The 22,510-nt window shown below is 34.7% G+C and overlaps 1 protein-coding gene across 2 annotated transcripts in view; it reads right to left on the bottom strand.

Moving 5' to 3' along the window:
• The window catches only part of NCAM2 (neural cell adhesion molecule 2), a 413,016-nt gene extending 390,512 nt beyond the window's left edge, over nt 1–22,504 (bottom strand). For both annotated transcript variants that reach the window (XM_006908233.1, XM_006908234.1), the window contains exon 1: nt 22,319–22,504. In XM_006908233.1, the coding sequence (XP_006908295.1) occupies nt 22,319–22,373 (55 nt within the window). In that variant the 5' untranslated portion in view covers nt 22,374–22,504. The remainder of the gene's footprint in view (nt 1–22,318) is intronic.
• Between the last annotated feature and the right edge of the window lie 6 nt (nt 22,505–22,510).

Raw genomic sequence — 22,510 nt, 5'->3', positions numbered from 1 at the left:
TGTTTTTTTACAGGTATTCTTGGAAAACACAAAACCTAACCATCTTCTTTGCTCCAGAAGAGAAGTATGTGAGCAAAAGCAAGTTTCTAATACCATTGACAGCAGTATCATCAAGGAGCTGATAATGTAGGTAAGCAGAACAAAGCTGGTTGATTTTCTAGTTCTTCCTAGAGACTCATTCTCACTGTGCTATTTCAATCAAATTCTCGGCACTTCATGCACACCCATATAATCAAATTGTATTCACAGGCTGATATCACATTTTGTCACTTATATGGAAATATCACACATTCTTTGTATTATTGCTTTGAGAATAAGTGTATTATTACTGATGCTAGATGGTTAAACCCCTTGAGAAAATGATACAGGGCTTATAAATCCTTTTATTACCCATAGGTTCAAAGGCTGCACAAACCAAAGATTTGAGAAATATAAATGAGTGAATGAAATAGAAGCCAAAAATCTTAAAGATATATTTGTAAATTTTTCTTTTATGATTCATCACTTTAAATTATGGTTTAACATCTTACTTTAACATAAAAAATCTAATATCATGAAACTATCTAAAAATGTAAACTAAACAATAAATAATAATAAACTGCTCATTTCTGATTTATATATATATATATAAATTTACATATCTATATATATGTAAATGATAGCATAGATTAATATAATCTGCTATGTCTTAGACTCTTTCCAAGGATGATTACATGAAATGGCATTATTAAAAAAATTTCTAGATCTTTCCAAACAGCAGAATGCAAGTCATCATCATTTCTGACTTAAATAGCTAAACCATAACTTTAACCTTCCCTCTGGATAAAGAATATGGTTTCCTCATTTGATAATAAAAATTAATATCCCATCTTCTCTTTTTCCCCTTTTCCCAAAAAACTCTGAATTAAATGTAACTTTAAATGAAAAAAACATAACTTATATTTTTTATATTATTATTTTGCCTGTTTCTCATAATCTTATTTTGATTTTTAAGAGTATTATCATGTGCATGTATATATGTAAATATATATATTTTTCATGGTGTAACCAAAAATTTTTGCATTTGCCGACTATAAATCCTAATATATTTAAAGTAAATTAATTTTATATAGTCCTATCCATTTATTCTTGCTTTTAATTCCTTTCCTTTGAGATCAAATTAATAAAATCCTTTCTAAATCTAAGGTTCATGAGTTTAGTACTTATGTTTTCTTCTATGTAATTTATTGTTTCAGGTCTTATATTAAAGCCTTTATCCATTTTGAGTTAATTTTGGTGTACGGTGACAGATAGCAGTCTAGTTTCATTCTTCTGCGTGTGGCTTTCTAATTCTCCCAGCATCATTTATTAAAGAGGATTTCCTTTCTCCATTGTATGTTTTGGCTCCTTTTTCGAAAATTATTTGCCCACCTATATAGGGAGCTTATTTCTGGACTCTCAATTCTGTTCTATTGGTCTTTGTGTCTGTTTTTCTGTTAATACCATGCTGTTTTGATTGTTGTCCCATTGTAGTAAAATTTGAAGTCAGGCAGAGTAATACCTCCAGCCTTGTTCTTTTTCTCAGGATTGCTTTGGCTATTAGGGGTCTTTAGTTCTTCCATACAAATCTGATGATATTTTGTTCTATTTCTTTGAAAAATGCCATTGGGATTTTGATGGGGATTGCATTAAATCTGCATATTGCTTTGGGTAATATGGTCATTTTAACTGTGTTGACTTGAACACAGAATCTTTCCACTTCTTTGTGTCTTCTTTAATTTCTTTTGATAATGTCTTATATTTTCAGTATATAGGTCCTTCAGTCCCAAGAAGACATACAAATGGACAACAGACATATGAAAAGATGTTCAATTTCACTAGCTATTAGAGAAATGCAAATCAAAACCATCATGAGATACCACTTCACACCTGTTAGAATGGCTATTATCAACAGAACAATTAATAACAAGTGTTGGAGAGGTTATGAGCAAAAAGGAACCCTTATACACTGCTGGAATATAAACTGGTATGGCCATTATGGAAAACAGTATGGAGGCTCTCAAAAAATTAAGAATAGAATTACCATATGACCCTCTTCTGGGTATTCACCCAAAAAACTTGAAAACACTTATCTACAAAAACATATGCACCCCAATGTTCACTGTAGCACTATTCGCAGTGGCCAAGACATGGAAAAAACTGGTGCCCTTTAATAGATAATTGGATATAGAAGATGTGGTACATACATACAATGGAATATTACTCAGCCATAAGAAAAGATGAAATACTGTCATCTGTGACAACAAATGGATGGATCGAGATTATCATGCTAAGCAAAATAAGTCAGGTGGAAAAAGTTGAGAACCATATGATTTCACGTACATGTGGGATATAAAACTGAAAGCAACAAACAAACATGCCAAACAGAGACCATTGGACATGGACAGCAGATTAGTGGTTACCAGAGGGAGTGGGGGAGTGGGGAGGTGATATGGATAAAGGGGATAAAATATACGGTGACAGAAAGACATTTACTTCTGGGTGGCGAATACATAATGCAATATACATATGACATATATTGAACTGTACACTTGAAACATATGATTTTATTAACCAATGTCACCCCAATAATTAAAAATTAATTAAATATTTTCGAATATTTTGTTTAATATCACAGACACTTGTATGATGGTTGACTTCTACTTTAACTTTTATTAGGCCTTTGCTATTGCTATTTTGGTTATTTAATTATTGTAAGAGACATGTCCATACAAAAATCACTTCTGACTTTCGAACCTTTTCCCTGTTAAAATTAAATTTCCTTAAACTGAAAAGAGATTATAAGAGTTTTAATATTTGTTTCATTAGAGTGAAACATTAAGAATTTTCAACAATAAATTATTCAAAAATTATTAATACTCTATAAAGTTATGTGAATGCAAATGGACTATTTAAAAGTAATGACATCAAAAACATTTTGCAATTGTTTCCAGATATGTTATATGAGTATTTTTTAGACAGAAAGCAGTCAGAATGAATTAACTTTAGTGTAATTATTAACTAATAGTTTTAGTAACAAAATAATTCAAGTAATATTTACCTGAAGAGTGCCGTTTGATAAGTCCTTCCATATTTTTATATAACCAAAATTGATTCTGCTATAGAATATTTAGGGTCAGGAAAAAATTGAACTAATTCAGGTTGGTAGGATATACATATAACTAACTAAAGCAGATACACAAAGATAAACTTCTGGATTTTTGACTATTACATTCACTTGCTTTTTTCCATGAAAATCTATGAAATTGTTGAGAAGAAAAATATTATTTATTAATAACAAACATCCTTAATTAAATTTTAAGTACATAGTTTGAAAGAAGTTAGGGGTAACATTGACTAATTTAAAATTTTACCAAAACTATGTATGTTTATCTTTAAAGACTTTAAAAGTGCAAATGTTCTAGAACATGCGTCAGTATAACATGCTCAGTTATAACAGCCCTCAGAGCCATATATTTATTTTATTTAACTCACATTCATATAGTGATAGTTTAATTCTCTATTCAAAATATAAATAGCAACATAAGATGATCATTTGTTTTTTTTCAACAATTTCCTGAGCATCCACTATGTGCACCACATAACATAAAACTTTTGTCTATAAACTTAGAATCTGATTTAGAAGATACAATTAATGACATTAAAAACTTAAATAATGCAGGGCTGTATGAAATCTAAAATAAGCAGAACTAATCTACACTCTAGTGGTTTATAAGAGACAGAAAACGGTTTGTAATGATTAAGAAAGGTTTCAAAACTGAAGTGGGTTTGAGCTTCATTTTATAGGATAATCTGACGTTAAGTGGAGAGATTAAAAAATGCCACATAGTGAAAGGTCAAAAAAGCTACCTCTATAAAATTAATTCAAGACTAGAGTGGTGGATCATGTCAACCTTTTATTTTTTGTAAACATAATAAACACCATCTACCCAATTTTCTCTCCTCTTCTGTATTTACAATTCTTTCTTACACATCTACACATTCTTTATCACGCCTTACAGTTCTCTAAGTCCCAGACTCTGTAACTTTCCACCCAGTTAGCTGAGCCATCTATCCTTTTAGGAACTGCAAGAGTGGAGAACCAAGAAGTCAATATCAGTTTTGATTTCCAAACAGCACTTTTAAATAAAGCATGGCAGAATGGATAGCCTTGAATGCTAGAATTTTAGCATCGAAATCCAGGCACTTGAAAGAAAGTATATTCATAAGTGTCTTTTGAAATATATCAATAACTAAGTGCTCAGATTGAAGAAAGAGTTTATAATGTGATTCATAGTAAAAGAAAAGTACACCTGCTCTAAGAATAGTTTCAAATTCCCTAAAAAACAAGAAGAATGCAACTAGTTGTTGGTAAGAATGAAAACGAAAGATTGTCAAGTATCTCCTACACGGTTACTTTCTTCTTCCTTGTGTTGAAATTCTAGGCAGGACCCCAAAGGCACCCGGCCAGCCTGCTCTATCATCCCTACCATCATAATCTCTGCTACCAGCACCACCACTCAAAGATTCTAACAGCGAACAGATTTTGTCTTTGTTTCCCACCTATAAGCAAAGCAGTACCAGAATGCCCGACTGCAGTAGGGAACCAGGATGAAGGTATCCAGCTGGCCGAAAACAACCCAAGTTGTGCTCCACCCGCCCCCAAGTCCTCAGATTCCACTGCAATGTGGAAAAGATTTAGAAAGTGCTCCCATAATTCCTTTATTATGATGCAGATCTTAGGAAAATAAATTGTCACTGAACCGCCTTGGTGGGGGTAAGTGGGTGTTAAAGATAACTAAAGCTTCAACTAGGGAACCCAGTAGCACAGGTAAGGAGGGTAACACCATCAGCCAGGTCATGAGGGAGGAAATGCTAATCCTCTGAGCACAACCAGAGCCAATGGGCGCTGGGGTGGGGCCTTCTCCAGTAGTGTGGGAACCACTGGGCTATGACTTCTCTTTGGAATCAGACCACATGGAATGCCAGGTTGGAGGAGGTCATCAGAGGAAATGACCACCAGCTGACCTGCAAGCTGGACTTGGGCAATCAGAAACTCCTCACCTCTCTCTTGTCTTTGGAATGTATGACCTGATCACCATTCCCACGGTTTTCTGTTTTCAAGGACAAAGCATTGAGAGAGTATGGTATTGTTGAGCCCATCTAGATAGTATATGTGATTAACCACAGTTACGCTCTCTACATAAACTTTTAAGATTCTGGTAGGCGGGTGAAGACATCTACTGGTCTTGTGGCTGCCCAAGACCAGCCTTGTATGTAAGTTCCCTTGTTTATTAAACTCACCACCTACCAATCTAGAGTGGCCTGCCTCTTTCTTCAGTCTCTCCTTGCCCACCATGTAGGGGGGCAAGTTTGGACCAGTTTGTGATCCAACAGCAAGTAGTACAGATACCACCCAAAGTCCAGGTGGAGCAAAGAGATGCATTTGAGCTGATGATGAAGAAGACTGGAGAAAAAGCAAACAAGGAAAGTAGGTTTCCACCTAAACCCAGACAGGAGTCTAAGTAGGATTACTGAAAGAGGAGGGAAGCCCTAAAAAAAAGACTGGACTTTGCACAGGATTCTGGCGTTAGACAGTTCTGAGTTGGCCAAGTAATAAACTGAGTAATTACCCTCAATTTTTCATTCTGCCTCAGCTATGGAATCATCCACCATGATGATAAACAGCTAACTCAGAGGAGCAGAGAGCCCAGATACCATAAAGGCCCAAACTGCCAAACTTAGCAGCTGCCACCTGCCTGTGGCTAAGTGTGGGAAAACTAAACAGAATGTAATCAATAATACAGTGATAACGTGGCTTCCAAAAACTAATAACTATCTCAAAATAAACATTCTGACATCTTACCAGAGCATTGTTTTCATAAAGCCAAATTCTCTTTGGAAGTCTTTCAAAGAAGCTTGGTTAATAAAGTAGACAATTGGATAAATAAATTATGGTTCATATATACTATGGAATATTACTCTGCTATTAAAAAAAATGAAATTCTACCATTTTCAATGACATCGATGGATTATTATGCTGAGGTTATTATGCTGAGTAAATTAAGTCAGACAGAGAAAGATAAATACCATATGATTTCACTTATATGCGGAATCTAAGGAACAAAAAGAACAAGTTAATCAGAAACAGACTCACAAATATAGTGGAAAATTTGATGACGGACAAAGGGGAGAGATTTGGGGGGGCTGGGATAATGGAGTGAAGAATTAAAGAAGTACGAATTAGTAGTTGATAGATGGTCACGGGGATGGGGAGCACAGCAGAGGGAATACAGTTAGCATTAATATGATGGTTAGGTGGAGGGCCAGGGGAGGAAGGGAGCAATTGTGGGGGGTCGTTTTATGAACTATATAGATGTCTAACCAATGTACTGTATACTTGAAACTAATTTAAATTTTTTTAAAATTAGTAAAGAAAATCAAATGAAAAAAATCATGTAATTATAACTTGCCTTACAGTAATACTAATGACGATAGCTAACATTAATTGAACACTTACTTTGGGAGCAGTATTATTACTATCCCCATTTTACAGATGAGAATATTAAGGAATAGAAAAGTGTATCATTTGTTCAAGAGAGCAAGTGGGTGAGCCAGATTTGAATTCCAATCTGCCAAATTTTAGACTCTGCGCTCTTAACCGTCACAGAGCCTCTGGCATGGAAGAATACTTTGAAGGGTCAAAGCGTTTGCATGCTCACAAACAAAAATAAAAAATTTTGCAAGTAAAGATATCAAAAATTTTGCTTTGAAGCTAAAGAGAATGTAAAGATACTTAGAGTTTTAATTTATAAGTAGAGATCTGGGCTTCACTGAGTGGGAAACAATGGTAGAAATAAAACACAGATGTTGAATTACTTGCTGAAGATATCATTTGGGCTATAGAACCCAAATTTATTCACAGGAAACCACTACCAACTTGTGCATAAGAAATAGTTTTGCCCTGGTACTCAGCAGCCATTAGCTTTAATGCCTGGGACTGCCATGTGCTGGCACAAATCCACTTAGTATCCAACCATTCAGCCAGAACACTTCAACAACCAGCCACGTGATGTGCATTTTGAACACTTTAGAAACAATATTGACTGGTGTCACCAAACCATAGGCACTAAAAATCAAAGAAACCTTTAAAACTGGGACCATTCAATGTCATTTATTGAAAAAGGAAGGCTCCTCTCAAATTACTTTTTATTTCCATAAAATCATAAACCAGTCAATAATAAAATTAACAGAAACTACCTAATTTGAACACTATTACTTTGCTGCAAATAAGTGAACTTGGCTCCCTTGAATACATGCAAATCTGGAAATACTTTATACGAAAAACATTATCAACATATCTCACAAAAGCTCTTTACACAAACGAATGTGTTCTCTGTCATCAGAAATAGAAGCAGATTATCTATTTAGTAATCCTCAAAAAGGACGTGGCAATCGACCACCGAGATACAAGAGAACTTTGTATCTACAATTTTATGATTCAATCCTTATTGTGGTTTTGCAAATATGTTAAATAATCTGTTCAGCAGCTTCGAAACAATAAATGTTATAAGTTGTGCAATGTGATCTAAAGGAGAGCATAACACTGTTAGCAGCCTTCAACTTTTCAATTACAAATTGGGGGAAATGAAAACGAAGAATTCAAGCCCGCACATGCATTTCAATCGCAGCTCCTAAGCTGGAACTGAAGCATCCATGTTCCAAATGCTGATTTTATCTACATTGAGGGAATATGTTTTGATGGAAAACAAGATAAATTATGAATGCTTATGTACTGGGAGTTTCTTTGAAAAAAATAAGATGAGAGAGCTGTTTAGCTGTTCATTTTGTGTAACAGAAAGACAACAGATATTGTTTTGCAGTCTTGAGAAATTAAACACTAATTAGTCTTCAGTTATACAAAGTGTGAATAGTAAGTCCAATGTTTTATCATGGAGTACATTTTCTTCTTAGAGGAAAAGAGCAGCAAAAAACAAGTCATTTAAAATATTTATGAATTTCAGCACTAATGAAATAAATACAGCAAACATTCTGACACAACACGAAATAATGGAATGACTTTCCAAAGTTTTTGTATATATATATGTATATGTATACACACACACACACACACACACACACATTTACATATTTGGCCATTCAAAAAAGAACAGTGTCAGTAAGAGTTCCTGGCATAGGGAAAAAAAAAAAAAAAAAAACAACAGAATGGCTATCTAAGAAACAATAATTACAGAGTAAGCACATAGTTTTATATACTAAGCACCTCAGTCTCCATCCTGCCTTTTAATTCACTATGTGGTCTCAGGACGAAACCATCTAGAGGTCAGGAACTAGTGTAGTTAAGTTCATATCTTGGTCTAGGAATGCATTAGATTAGAATCCTGATTATGAGTCTACTAATTTCAATATTTTACCTGTCTCAGCAGTGAATTTCAAATCAATATTCCTCATTTTCATTTCTACATCTCCCTCTAAAGAAGACCTAGTCCTCATTTCTATTTTTTATTCAACTCTTCCAGAAATCAAATGAATATTTTTCTAGGTCTCCTTAAACTTGAGAACATTATTTTCCTGTCCACTTTGGGGGGATAAATAAAAGCAACTAAATATATTTCCTTTAAAAAATTAGCTCTTTATTTTGTAAACTTCTGGAGGGCTAGTCAGATTTATGCAGTTCATTTTATTCCTTAACTTTTACCCTACCCCTGCCATATTTTAACCACAGTCTTCATACGCGGTACAATGGGAGGCACTCAAGCCTTCAAACTCAAAATAAGCCTTCATTCAAATCACACTGTGGACAGTTCATAGCTATGTGACCTCAGGTAAATTGCTCTATCTCTCCATCCCTTAATGTCCTTATTTATAAATTTTTAAAAGACGGTGAAAGGTATATAAATATAGATATTAAATGAGATCGACCATAATAGTTTAGGAGATTTCCAGGACATAACCTTTTCACTAAGGAAGCTAATATCCTTACCTACCATTCTTAAACTAAACGATAGTAAAACTATGCACGATGTTAACAGTTTCCTTTTATAGGGACTGGACAGGAAAAGATGACTCATTTCCAGCCAGCCTAGGGTTACAATCCCACTTTTGCCACTGAGCAGCTTTGTGAGTTTGGCAAGTCAAACTCTTCAATATTTCTTTGTATCCCCTTCTATAAAACAGAATCAAACCCATAAGGAAGCTTGAAAAATTAAATTAAATCACACATACAAGGCATCCAAACATGGTATATTGTTAAGTGCTTAATAAATATTGACTATTGATATTGTTTACATTCTTTGCCAAAAAAAGGGCCCATTCAATATCCCTGCAACAGCTACATTTGACTACTTACCATATACTATTTCCCCTCCCTCATCGTTTCTTTCTAAATGAACACTGAATTTGATTGGCCAGTCACATGCCTGAAGGGAAGCTGATCTACTACTCAGTAACTGCATGGATTTGATTAGTCAAGGGAAATCATGGTAATGCCATCCTCACCAGTGATTGGTTTAAGGGAGTTCATATGAAGCAATTCTAGCCAATGAGAACTGAGGGAAAGTCTGCTGAATGATATCTGAATTTTTTTTCCTTTATTATTAAAATAAGTCCAGTAAAAGAAATATTTATTTCTTTCTTAACTTCAGATTTTATTGCATAGGATTTGATAGGTAAAACTGCTGCAGCCATATTTTTTCCATTAAGTCAAGGAAAAAAAAAAAAGCCAAAACTAAGGAGAAGCATGAACCCCCAAACCTGCCTTCAGATTCCTTTTTTCATGCTATAATAGATTTTTATTTTTAAGCCATTTTGAATACGTTCTTCTCTTATTTGACCCTAAAAGCATACTACACTGATGTAATTTCATTGTGAAAGTATTCAGAAAGTAAACCACAATTGATGACTTGCTAAATTATTAATAATTACAGTGTTTCACAATGAGAAGCCATTTAAAATATAGTTTATATTTAAATATTAATGTTATATAGCCTTTAATGAATTATACTAACCTGAACAATCAAACTGCCCCACCTTGCAACCACTCTGAGCCCAATATCTCTAAATTCTATTAGTTTTCTGTGCTCATTAACCTTCTGGATCACTAAAAGATTTACTCATTCATTAATTTAAATAGTACTCACACACCTAGAGTTTGGCTAATCAAAAGAAATGGCCCGAAAGAAATCTGAAAGGAGAGCTACTCCCAATGCTTTCTTTCTTCAGCAATTCCTTGCTACTTCAAAGGAACCGTGTTTTAGTGAAATGAGTAAAGTTTTAGAACCAAATATTAACTGAATTTGCATGTTGAGTCCTTTACTTATTATATGCTACTTAACTTTTATGAAATTCAGTTTCCTCATCTGTAGCATAATGCTTCAGGACTCCTACGTATGTGGTGAATATAAAAATGAGGTCAGCAATATGCAAGTACCCTGAAGGGTAACTGACAGATTTTCATCTGACAAAGATTCTCTTCTGCACCAAACTCTAGTCAGGCTCTGCTGAGCCCTCTTCTCAATGAGGCCTCAACCTGGTCTACTAAGATTTGAACGAAACACTAAAGTAATTTTTTAACAGCTCGAGGAAGCATCCCTAGGATGATGCTAACCCCGCTAGGAGTGGTTGCCTGAAAAACCTCAAGGCTGCAAAATAACTTATTGTTTGTTCCAGTCATCACCTGAGCTTAGGGCCTCGGCTTCCCAGCCTCTGTGGGGGAACAGGAGCCGGACTCTAATAAGCGCCAGTGAACAAATCCAGATGAGTTTCACATGAACCAACCAATTCCCTTTCTGCTTTTCACAATTTTTCACTTTTCTGAGCTTCCACTCACCCTGCTCCCTATTCTCTCATTCTCCCTTTAAAAGATCTAGTCACCTCTGTGCAAATCGAAGTTTTAAATTCACATTGGGCTCTTAACCCTGTTGAAGACAGTAATACGCTACATTCCTAATATAGTATATTACTGATTAAAATCTGTTCTTACCACTTTAAGTAGTATCTGGCTTTGTTGATCTTTGACACTCCTGTCAGTCAATTAATTCATCAAATACTTGCAGACACTGCTCATGGAGGGAACGAGGTTGCCTATCACCACCCTGTTCTGTTGGGCATCTCCGTTCCCCCTTGTACGCACCTCACTATGTCAGATTTTATCCCACTGCCTACACTGAGCCACCACCCACTTCCCCATTCCTTTTTAGCTGATGAATTATCCTCCTTGAAACAAAAGAGTGCTTGATCTTTACTTAGTATTTCCTTTCTCAGTTTCAGCTCTCCACGTGCATTTCTGCTCAGTGATAAGAATGTGTTTCAGTCACAATTAGCCCTGTTTGGAGTCACAATTAGTAAAAGCTACTTCCTTTCTGAGGACCTCTCTTCTCCTGTCATACATCCGCAGCCACATACATCATTTGAGATATGGACACTTGTAAATGAGGTATAGGAGTGAGAGGCAGCCAAATGGGAAAGGACAAGTGAAAGGTAACTAATAAATAAATCCTCTTCTCCACCATAGTCAAGAAGTTTAATCTTCTGATTTTCCTAGCAATAAAAAATACATTCTGCTTAAATAAGGCACTATTTACCAATCTCGGTAGTAATGCACAGTGTTGAATGGAGGGTATTTTTTAATAAAGTGTTTCATTACAATAGAAACGGAACAGGTACTTGAAAGAGAAATACATTAGCAACTTAGGGTATTTCATAATTGCTCAGAATTCTATACTAACTGTTATTTTAATATGAGAATATTAAACTTGAAGATTTCATATCAAATATGGCTGTGGAAATTTTCAGTATAGATGATAGCAAATAATTAATAACCTATACTGAGTTTTGTTTCTAAATTGCAGACCACATGCAATCCCCACAGAGGTAAAATGCATTAGCATGGGGCTTTTGAGTGGGCTTTGAGGAAAAAGAAAATGACTCATGTAGATAATCAATTAAAGTGATTATAAATCATGTGAAATTTGAGGGGGAAAATGAAAGTTAAAATGGATAAATTAGAAGCAGTAGTCATATCTTTAATTGCAAACTGTGTTTCAAGTTAAAAGTGGCATACGCAATAATGGTAACATTAGTGGATAAATGACAGGCAGACAAATAAATAGATGCTAAAGATATTCTGGATTATCTGAAAATGTACTCTGTCTAATTAAATGCTTTTATCACTAAAGTTAGACCTAGAGAATATTATAAAATCATAACAAAATATGGCTACCAGAAAAGAGAGAATGCATTGTGGTTAAGCTGAATTTCATTAAAAAAAAAAAAAGAGGGTAAGACAAAATCCAAGTATTAATGGGGGAAAAAAAAACCTCTCCTCTTACCTGTCTTTCTATACATAGAGTTTAGAACTGGCTTCCACTAATTCTTGATTGAATAATCAACTTTTAATTAACTCCAGGGGATCACCTTGACTTCTGAGGACTTTAAATACTTATTCTATTGACATATCAGATATTTATTATTGATAATATCTAATCTGTTTAATTATATCTCTATCATTTTATCTTCCTCATTTATTTTTCTCTACATTCTAGATTTTGAAACCTCAACTGTATAACCGTCTCCTATGCCTCAGTTAAGGCTTCAAAGAACAAATCTTATAGCAAGATTTAAAAATTTGTTTTACTACCAGTCTAATCAATTTTCAACATAAGAGAGATAAGGCAGGTCATCTTTGCTATTCCTTCTGAGTTATAATCACTCTGACTTGATTATTTTATAAACATATTTATAAGTGAAGGCCTATCCCATACACACCAGTGATATAAATGAAATGTTTAAAATAAATACACAGACAAATAAATAGTATATTCCAACCAACCAAATAATTATCTAAAGTTTAGTAAACACATATTTTAAACAGTCAGTCATTTTGCTTTTCTTCTGCTGGGTAATGAGATATTGCTTCAGAATATATCTGCTAAAGATCTACTATGTTCCAGTAATACATATTTGAATTTACAGCAAATTCTCTAATCAAGTGCATTCTATTTAATGGGAAGCCAGATTGAAAAGCCGTTCCTGCTCTCATGGAGTTCACATGAAGGTCACAGTGGAGTACAGTAAAGTTTGACATGCAGAATTCGGGTACATTAATTACCATCTTAGACTGGACCTTCAATGCCTTGCACATTGACTAGTATATAGTAGGTAACTAATGGATATTTGTTGAAAGAAATAAAGATGTCTTCAGGATGAGATGCTTGAGCTGAGTCTTGAAGAAAGATAACAGCAATTATCCAGGCAAGGAAAGACAGGAAAAGTGTAAAATATATGAGCTGTGTAGACACAGGGTCCAAGTCTAGGAATTCCAAGAATGGTACAGGTTTGGTGTGTACAGCAAGCATAAGGCTGAAAAAATAGGATTATGCAAATGAATAAAATGAAAATGTCTTAACAGTTCTAAGTCCAGAACTACCAAATAATTCAAATAAAAGGTAGACCTCTAATTAAAATTAACAGCATGTGTCCGTAAACGCAGTCCAAAGGTAACTTTGAAGGGCATAATGGCATAAAGTATGTACTGTACTACAAAATTAATTTTGAGAACTGCTCCACAGATATGAGTGAAATATTATTTAGGTTAAAGCAGAGACATTACAATAGGAAAAAATACTGTATCTAGAATAAATATTTATACCAAGTCCTGATCCTACCATGTTTTGTGTCTTTCTTCTTGGGTAAGTTATTTCACCACTTTGAAGTTCGTTTTCCTCTTTTCTAAATCAAGAATAGTATTACTTCTCATGACAATTGTAGGACTCCAATTATAAGTGTTTTATGTAAGCAAAAATATTTTAAATGAAAAAACAGATAAACAGCATTGATCAGACACTAAATATATGGCATACACTTCATGTTATATTTTAATCTTCACATAATCAATGGTTAGCATTTCCTTTCATAGATGATACAAAGTTATCACTATGATATAAAAATGTGACTGCTCTGGTCAGACAATATAGTCAATATTTGTGATTGGTAGATACTAATATTCAGAGAGAAATTAGTAGGGGAACAAGTATAAAAATAACCAGAAAGGGTAGTATTACAGTTACTAGAAAACTGGTTGGGAATAGATGAGTTACAATAATAGAAAAACTCCACAAACCCTCTCATACATAGAATAAAGCACAAGTGTAATCACCATTCTCTTTTATGCTATAACATAGGTCTTAGTCATATTACATTGGTTTATTTTACAAGTAGTGGCATGTGTTTCTGCTCTATCACCATATTTGCATCCCTGAAAATGCTGATGTCTGAAAAACTATGCAGTAAAAAATATCCTGGCTGATGGGAAAAGATAAGATCAGAGGTCAGAACATTCAAAACCTACAGAAATGTGTAACCAAGCACTAACAATAACCATAAAAATCTTAATTAAAATACTAGCACAGTTAATCTCTACTGGTATTTATACCTAGCTTCTGCATTTTCTCTCAAAATGCAAATCCTGAAGGGCATTCACTTTAAAATGAAAACTATGATCCAGGGTGTAGCTTTTAAAAAATAAAAAATAAATAAAACAAACAAACACATCACTTTGACACAGAACAAAATGACTTCCCAGTTTCTTCAGCTGTACTCTAAACATTGCCAGATACATAATATAGTAAAATCAAGATGGTTCTTAAAACCATTAAAGAAACTAATATTTGCACTAAGAAAAGGCACTTGAGTTGATTTTTCATATATTTCTTAACACCTTCATAGATTGCTCAGGCTTCTTCTTTAATTGTGAGAAAGCTTGCTCTTGATCGCTTAAAAATAAATGAGCTGAAGAAATTATATATGTATACAATTCTTGCATCATTCCCCTATTTGCCAAGAGTGTATGAGATAATATGCATCAAAGAAACACACCCTGAAGCAGAAAATACTGAATTATGCCTTAAATGTATTTGATATTCTTTGGCTATAAATGTGGATGTCGGCAACAAAACATACTTAATAGCTCTAAGCAAATCTGATACTCAATCACAAAACAGCATCTATCGAATGTGATTTTATAAGGATTAAATGAGGTATATGAAAATGCATAGCACTGCTCTTAAATATAGAGTAGGCTTCAAAAATATTAGTTCCCTTGGATAGTAATAGAAAAACCTTCAACTCTACATATTTACTATCAAGTTTCTCTTTTTTTGTTGTTTTTTTGTTTTAGTTTAGTTTTTGGGGGAAGGGGGTTCGTTCTTCTTTATTGTATCATGTTTCTTTTTTGAGTTTCCCCAGAAAAAAAGAAAAAAAAAAAACCACTATGGATAAGCAGAGAAAATTAATGAAGCATATATAATAAAACAAACTAGACCTACATGCTTTTTAGATTTTACCCAAAATTCCAGACACGCTAAATAATTTGAGAGTACAAATGATGATGGAAGAAAGAGAAGTTAATAAAAGTGGAGAAAGATCCTGAAGAAATGACAAAGATCAATAGTCTGCCTTTCCAAATTTATTGACATTTCTATCTAGATGTTCCATGGATACCTCAAACTCCACATATCATTTTAGAAAATTATATACAGCCAAAAAAAAACAAAAACAAAAACAAAAAACAAAAAAAACTACACTTGCCTAGAATAAATGGTTTTCTTTATTTCCCTACTTCTATTAAGATATAACCATTCTTCCTGTCAAATAGGCTTAAAACTTTGGTCACCGCCTTCCTCTCAATTTCCCAAATCAAATGTGTTATTAAGATCCATTAATTCTGCTATAGAAACATGTGTCATGCTCACTTACTCCCTTCATTTCCCGCTGGTCCACCGTCATGTGGCCTGTATACTTAAAAACAAAACGAAATCTCAGTCATGTTATTCTCCTGCCCAAACAATGGCTCCCAAAGACCTACACGAAAGCTTCAAACTCGGCTTGGCCTCCATGCCTCCTGCCTTCTGATCCCACCAGTGTTTCCATAACTGAATCCAGCAACTCACCTTTCCAAATCTTAATTAAATCGAATAGTTACTGTCCTCTGAACAGTCGCCTCCTTTCCTACAACTTCTTCTTCTGATTTTTTTTCTTTTTTTTCTCCTTGTATTATTTTCTCAATTTACTATTACCACGTTGAAGCCCCAACTGCTTCTGTGAGTAGCAGGTGGCATCCTCGCTAACAGGCAAGTCTTTGCACATGTCCTGCATTTGAATCTTTGTTTCCTTGCTGTGCAAGCTTAGTTATTTAAATTTTCTATGCTCTATAGCCTTCAAGTGTAAAAGGGGAATAATAATGTGATAATAATCAGAGGATTCTTGTACATATTAGGCTAGTTAATACAAGCACTTGGAGCCTGTCAGTACACACTCAACAAATTTTAGCTTTTTCTAGGTACTGAATTCCTAAGGACTTACTTAAACCATTTACTTTTAATTGATTATATGATTTCTTTTGTCATTTTGCAACATTTGGTTGAACAGTTAGTTTCTTGATCTCTCATCTGCTTATTTGGTTTTTTAAAATTTATATTTTTCTCTTCTCAACTATCAGCATTGAATCCCATACACTACCCAGTCCCTACACATGTAAATTTTCAAACAAATAATAAGTCCATTGAAAAATAGGCACTGAACTAGAAGTGAGAATATTGAATCCTAATTCCAGATAACTACTAAAATTGATATAAGCAAATTAGATAATTCCTCTGTATTTCAATTTCTTCATTCATAAAATAAAGTTAATGGTTCCTTAGATTCTCGATGATCATTAATTTATAAGGTAGTTAAAAGCACTTTCAAAAAGTGGTCTGTATGGTTATAAAATGATGGCATTACATTCATTGTAAGGCCTGAACAAGTATTTATTAATTGATTTACTGACAAAATGGCATAGAACTTAAGTATTATCATTACTTTGAGCTGAAGAAATGTTAGATTAATTATTAATTAATGCAAAAGGTTTGTGTTCAGAGAATTGAATTAAGAGTTTAGAGACCAGAGATCTAGTAATTAATTCCTTTATTTTTCTATTATACTTTCAGTAAGTCACTTATCCTAAATATGTGCCCAGCTTAAGTCTCTCAGTGACTAATACCAGCCTGGTGTTGGCCCATGGAAGGGATTCATTATACAAAAAGAAAACCCTTCCTCAAGACCCTTTACTGACATCTGCTGGAAAATTGTGAAAGTAAATATGTATCCTGAAAGTAAATATGACTATGAGTGGCGCCCCCTGGAGTTGTTCATACAACCTATACAAACATTTTTAGGAATGCTGCCTAATAAGGTGTCTGAAGCACCATAGACACTTAATAAATGTTTGATGAATGAGTAAATAATGAGTGAGCCAAGTTTATCAATAAATTAGATCATCTCTGTCTCACTAAAATGTTTTTCTAATCACACAGGAGCTTATGATGATTTTTAAAAATTGAATAAATTAGATGTTTCTAAAGCACAGGCAGATTTAACTTTATAAATATTACATCAAAAAAATAAGCAATGTCTGGCATAGCAGGGTTGACATTTTACAAGATGGCTACACATATCGCAATTGCTCCACATGGCAGTACAGCCAGATATATTTATATCAGATTTTCAAATAAGCAAATAACAGTTATGAGAGTTTAAATTGCATCTTCAAAGTCAAGAGACTTTTAATGGTCTAGGTCTTCTAATTTCAAATCCAATGTTCTTTCCCCTTCTCTACTAGTTTTAATAACAAAATGGAGCCAAGAAAACTTTGATCAATTGACCCGAAATTTTCAAACTCTCATCATCAGTCTTCAAATTCTCCATCCTCTCTCAATTATTGTTAGTAGCACAAGTGAATATGAGGAACTAGAAAGTACACTGATAGCTATTTGGTATCAGTACTATTATTATAATTATAAATACTTAAAAGTTATTAAAATATTTAAAAGAGTTCCATATAGAAGCACTTTTATTTGCTGAACAATTAAAGATAGCTTGGCTCTATGAAGCTCAGGAAAATTACATTTAATAAAAGCATAAAAGCACTGGTTGCATCTTAAAGTGCTCTCATATCAGATAATTTGGAAAATTAAAACTAATTTATAATCTTTTAAACAGGCCTGTCTTCAACATAATTGTGATAGTATAAAGAGCACAAGGAATTTAGAATCTAGGTCAATAAAACTTGAAAAACAATGATATTCTCTTTATAAGAATATTAAAATTATAAATTTTGCATACAACAACACCCAGAGGATTAATTTTATTTTGGACCCAAATAACAAAAGCAATTCAGATGCCTTCTACCACTTATCGAGCACTTTCTTCAAGCTCTTGAAAGTTCACTATTATGAGAGATGACCCTGAAAACAGATAAATTAAAATCGTTTTCCAAATGTCAAAAGCCAATGAAAGTAGCAGGCCCAGTTCCAGGGCCCTCAGACTCACAGCCCTGGTTCCCTTTGCATGGCTCCCTCACGAGGAAACAGACAAAAACAAATTACACTCTTCAGCGTGGTTACCAGCCTCAGTCTCTGCAGGTCATTTCTCAATCCCATTACAAACTAGTTATATGTCTGAAAGAAAGCCATTTTATTTACTAAATTATATGAAGTTTGACTTTCTTCTTGTACTGAATGAGGTTCTTTTGTTCCACTAATTGCTTCTTTAATAGGATGTTACCCCTGGGAGAACATTAGCCCCCTGTGTCATTGAAAAGACTCATTGAACACCCAGGACTCACCAATCTCCCTTCTTGCTCTCTGGGCTCCAATTCAGCATTAGAACTAAAGTGACCAAATGCTCTGCTTAACTCCTTTGACATAAAGCATGGAAAGAAACCCTCTGAGTTATTCACTGACAATAAGGATATTAATTAACATTGCCCATCTTCTCTAAGTGCAAATGAATGTAGAGTTGATTCAATAGAAACCTAACAAAAAGAGGCTGACCTCAAAGAATTAGACCAGGGTAAACAGAAAAAGATGTGAGAGAGGCTGTATCTATATAACACCCTCCACAGAAGATAGGTTTGTGGAGAGCTTCTTGAAGACATGACATCAGTAGACACCCACATACCTGTGCTTTATTTTTAGAAGATACACTTCTCTAATGAATGATGACTTATTAGTACTTCGCCATAAAGAGTAAATGGAAGCAGTTGCCTGTGAACATAAATATAACTAATTAACTGGGCAACTCACCTCTCTCTCCCCGTGATCTTGGCTTAGGTAAGGGTTCTGACTATGTATCTATGGGTGAACTAGGTTGCAAGAGAGGTGAACAGCTCTGTTCTTACGTTATCTTTTTATACAGTAATGCTTCTATTGCATATAATGTGAACATCCAGTAATAGCCATTTATTAATCATACTTGGATAATTTTTAAAAGAAGAAGAAAATAATTTTAGAAATTCAAAAGGCTTCAGTGAAGCAACCTATACGTACTACAGTTTGAGAATCTGAATTTACATAGATCCAAACAGCAAAGGCACTGTGAATCGCAGACTCAAGTTATCACTTGAAATTTATGACAGAGGCTGTAAACAAGTTTTGAATACAAAGGAAAAATAATTGTAGAAGTTAGAGTTACAGAATGTCCCTTCCACTGACATTAAATTCACATGACAATTGAATTGACACTTGACAATTAAATCCCAACCTTACTTCATTAGGTATTAATCTTGCAGTGGAAATGAGAGGCTTTTTAAAGAAATATTTCTGGTACAATGACAAAAGCTCTCACTACAGTAGAACAATAATGTTGTGTTGAAAGTTAGAAATAGAATTATTAGGCCATGTTAGCTAATTATGGTATTAGCATCCACTTAAGTTAGTCAGTTTTTCACTTCTGTCATTTTCTCCTATTCAACTGCTGCAGTTCAAAACGTTTTGACTACGTAAAAGCAAATACATCATCGTTGCCTTTCCCCAGTCTAACTGCATACCACTTTCCAAAGCAATAGCTTCAATCATGCTTCATAAAATCCCCTGCAAGTATATTGTTGGAAACATAAATCAGCAAGCTAGAATCTACTATTTCTAAGGCAAGCTCACGGATCACTGACTGGAGGCTTTTCCATGCCCCCCCTTTACAAGAGAACAAACAAAATTATGAGTTACACTAGATCCATTTAAAAACAAAAAAAACAAAAACAAAACTGCTGCCAGTGGTGTATCTGATACTTGCTGCTACAACCTTAATTGGAGAACAAAACACTAGCACAGAGGAATTGGACTCCCGGATCAGCCTTGCTGTTTCTAAGCATCTCTGACTTCATTAGGACACACAGCACAGAAGTACTACATGTTTCGTTTCACAAAAGCTAGGTCTCTCTGATGTGCACCTATGCCTCTATGAGTGTCATGCATTTTTAAATTGTACTGGATAGAGAGATCTTTAGAACAATTCTCTCCTCCTTCCCTGTTTTATTACAGTTGAATATGGGCTCCCCTTCAGGCATGCTTTAGTCTTAGAGCTCTTCTTTATTATAACCCTGCATTCAAAATTATAAATTAGGTGGATCACAATTTCGGATCTATGTTACATATATAGAACCAAATTATACGTGTGTGTACTGATTTGAACATTCCTAGATTTCCACTGTATCCCCCAAATTCCAGCACACTTAATGTCTACAATGGTAAATTCACAGACTCCACAACTGAGACATTTTCTATTCTCTAAACCAGTGACAATGAAATCATAAGTCTGCATAAACTTGCTTCCTATTATGCCCCATCTTGCTCCACACTATCTACACTTGGTTAATGGCAGTGGGATTTTAATTGCAATTTTCAGAGACTGCTTCTTAGTATTCAGAAATACCTGTCTATATTATAAATGAACAGCTAAACATAATCAGCAGCTCTCCAAAAATAAAAGCAGCATATCTATACGGCATAAAGTATATGCTGATTTTTGCTATAATAGTGACTGAATTAACCAATTGAGCTAATATTAGCTTCAGATGGACATATCTGCAATTACGCTGTGACTAAAATTTTGCATACTCTATATCGAGGGAAAATGAGCAGCATCTTACCAAGACACTTTACAAACTATAGCAACATCCAGTGTTTGCATTCTGAACATAAAATCTGCATCCAATCGTGTTTCATCAGCCACTAACATTATAGCTTTAGGGAGGAGAAGGGCAGAGAAAGGAAGGTTTCATATCCAAAATGTCAAGCCCTGCTAAAGAATGATAGAAGGACCCAGTGAGTGTGGAAGAGCAGGAACAACGATTTCTAGGCTTAAAATGGAGTTCTACCACCCCCTGCTGGACCAAATGAGCAACGCAGAAAAGGCTAAAAAAAATGCCTAGAATTGAATATAGTGGAAATATTCTAACTTGTCTTATTTTTCTTCCAAAAACAATTTCATGCTATACTAATAATATAACGTTCTCTGCAATTACTACACATCGCGAAATAACTGCTATTTTTTTTTCTTTACAGGTTTCCACTAATGCATGTTTTAGCCTTTTGCGTCCCCAATTAAATGCCCAAACTTGTCTGGATAGTTGAAAATGCCTCCATTTGTTATAAATATGTTTTATGTGAATGTGAACTATCTAAAAAAGCAAGATAAATTCACAACTATCACTATACAGATAAACAGAGGTAGCTTCCACAAATTCTCAGGTTATTCTAGCATGCTATTTTCTTTTCTTAAGGGATAAAAACACTCACTAGTTCTCCATAAGCTAAAAAATCCCTTACAGGTGTAATAGCAATTTGATGTTATCAAAATTTTCAACCTTTATGTATTAACAAAGGGGTAGGTGAAAACGAATGACTGCAACACATTTCCAGTTTTTTCCATTTGCTTTCTTACAACATCCATGGCCCCTCTCTCCTCTCAGTTTTCAACAGGAATAAGCCATCATCGTTCACTTCCTAGTCAGGAATTGAGGTCTTGGGAAAGGGCAAAAAGAGAGTCTCTACGAACTGAATATCTTGCACACAACAGATATTTCACGAACGAGTTTAACGCCGATATAGTTTTTGCTGCTTCTGTAAAACATCGCCGTTCCCTTTCCCTCCGCAACCTCAGATATTTAACTGTCAATACACACCAACATACTCATCCAATTTTTGATCATGACAACCAGAAAAAGCCAAGATCCCCCCCAAAAAGCAGTTTGCCTCAATCTCCTGCTCACTGATGCTCATCTCCAATTCCATATTTTCTCTTAATATGCAGATGATTTTTTTTAGCGGCTGCTAAAAGAGCGAAAATAATAACAATAACTATAACTTTACTTCTTTCATTTAAATCTTCCTGTACCTCCCTCTACCTCTCTGGGTTGGATGGAAGGGGGAGGGAAAGTAAATGCAATAAAGCACCACACTCCTACCTTGCCCGCTACTGACAAGCAACCCGAGCAGGTAGAAGGAGAGGAGGAGGCTCATGTTCAGGACGTGACACTGGTGGACACTTCCAAAGTTATTAAGTCCAGCCCTGGAGAGAGAACCTTCCGCTGCCACGGCCGTCTCAGCGAGAGCCGCCGCTACTCCCGGGGTGCCCCAGCCGCCCGCAGCCCGCGCGC

Source organism: Pteropus alecto, unplaced genomic scaffold, assembly GCF_000325575.1.
Source record: "Pteropus alecto unplaced genomic scaffold, ASM32557v1 scaffold81, whole genome shotgun sequence".
Classification (NCBI taxonomy): domain Eukaryota; kingdom Metazoa; phylum Chordata; class Mammalia; order Chiroptera; family Pteropodidae; genus Pteropus; species Pteropus alecto.
Note: the sequence above shows the minus strand (reverse complement) of the source record. Positions and strands in the feature narration are given on the sequence as shown.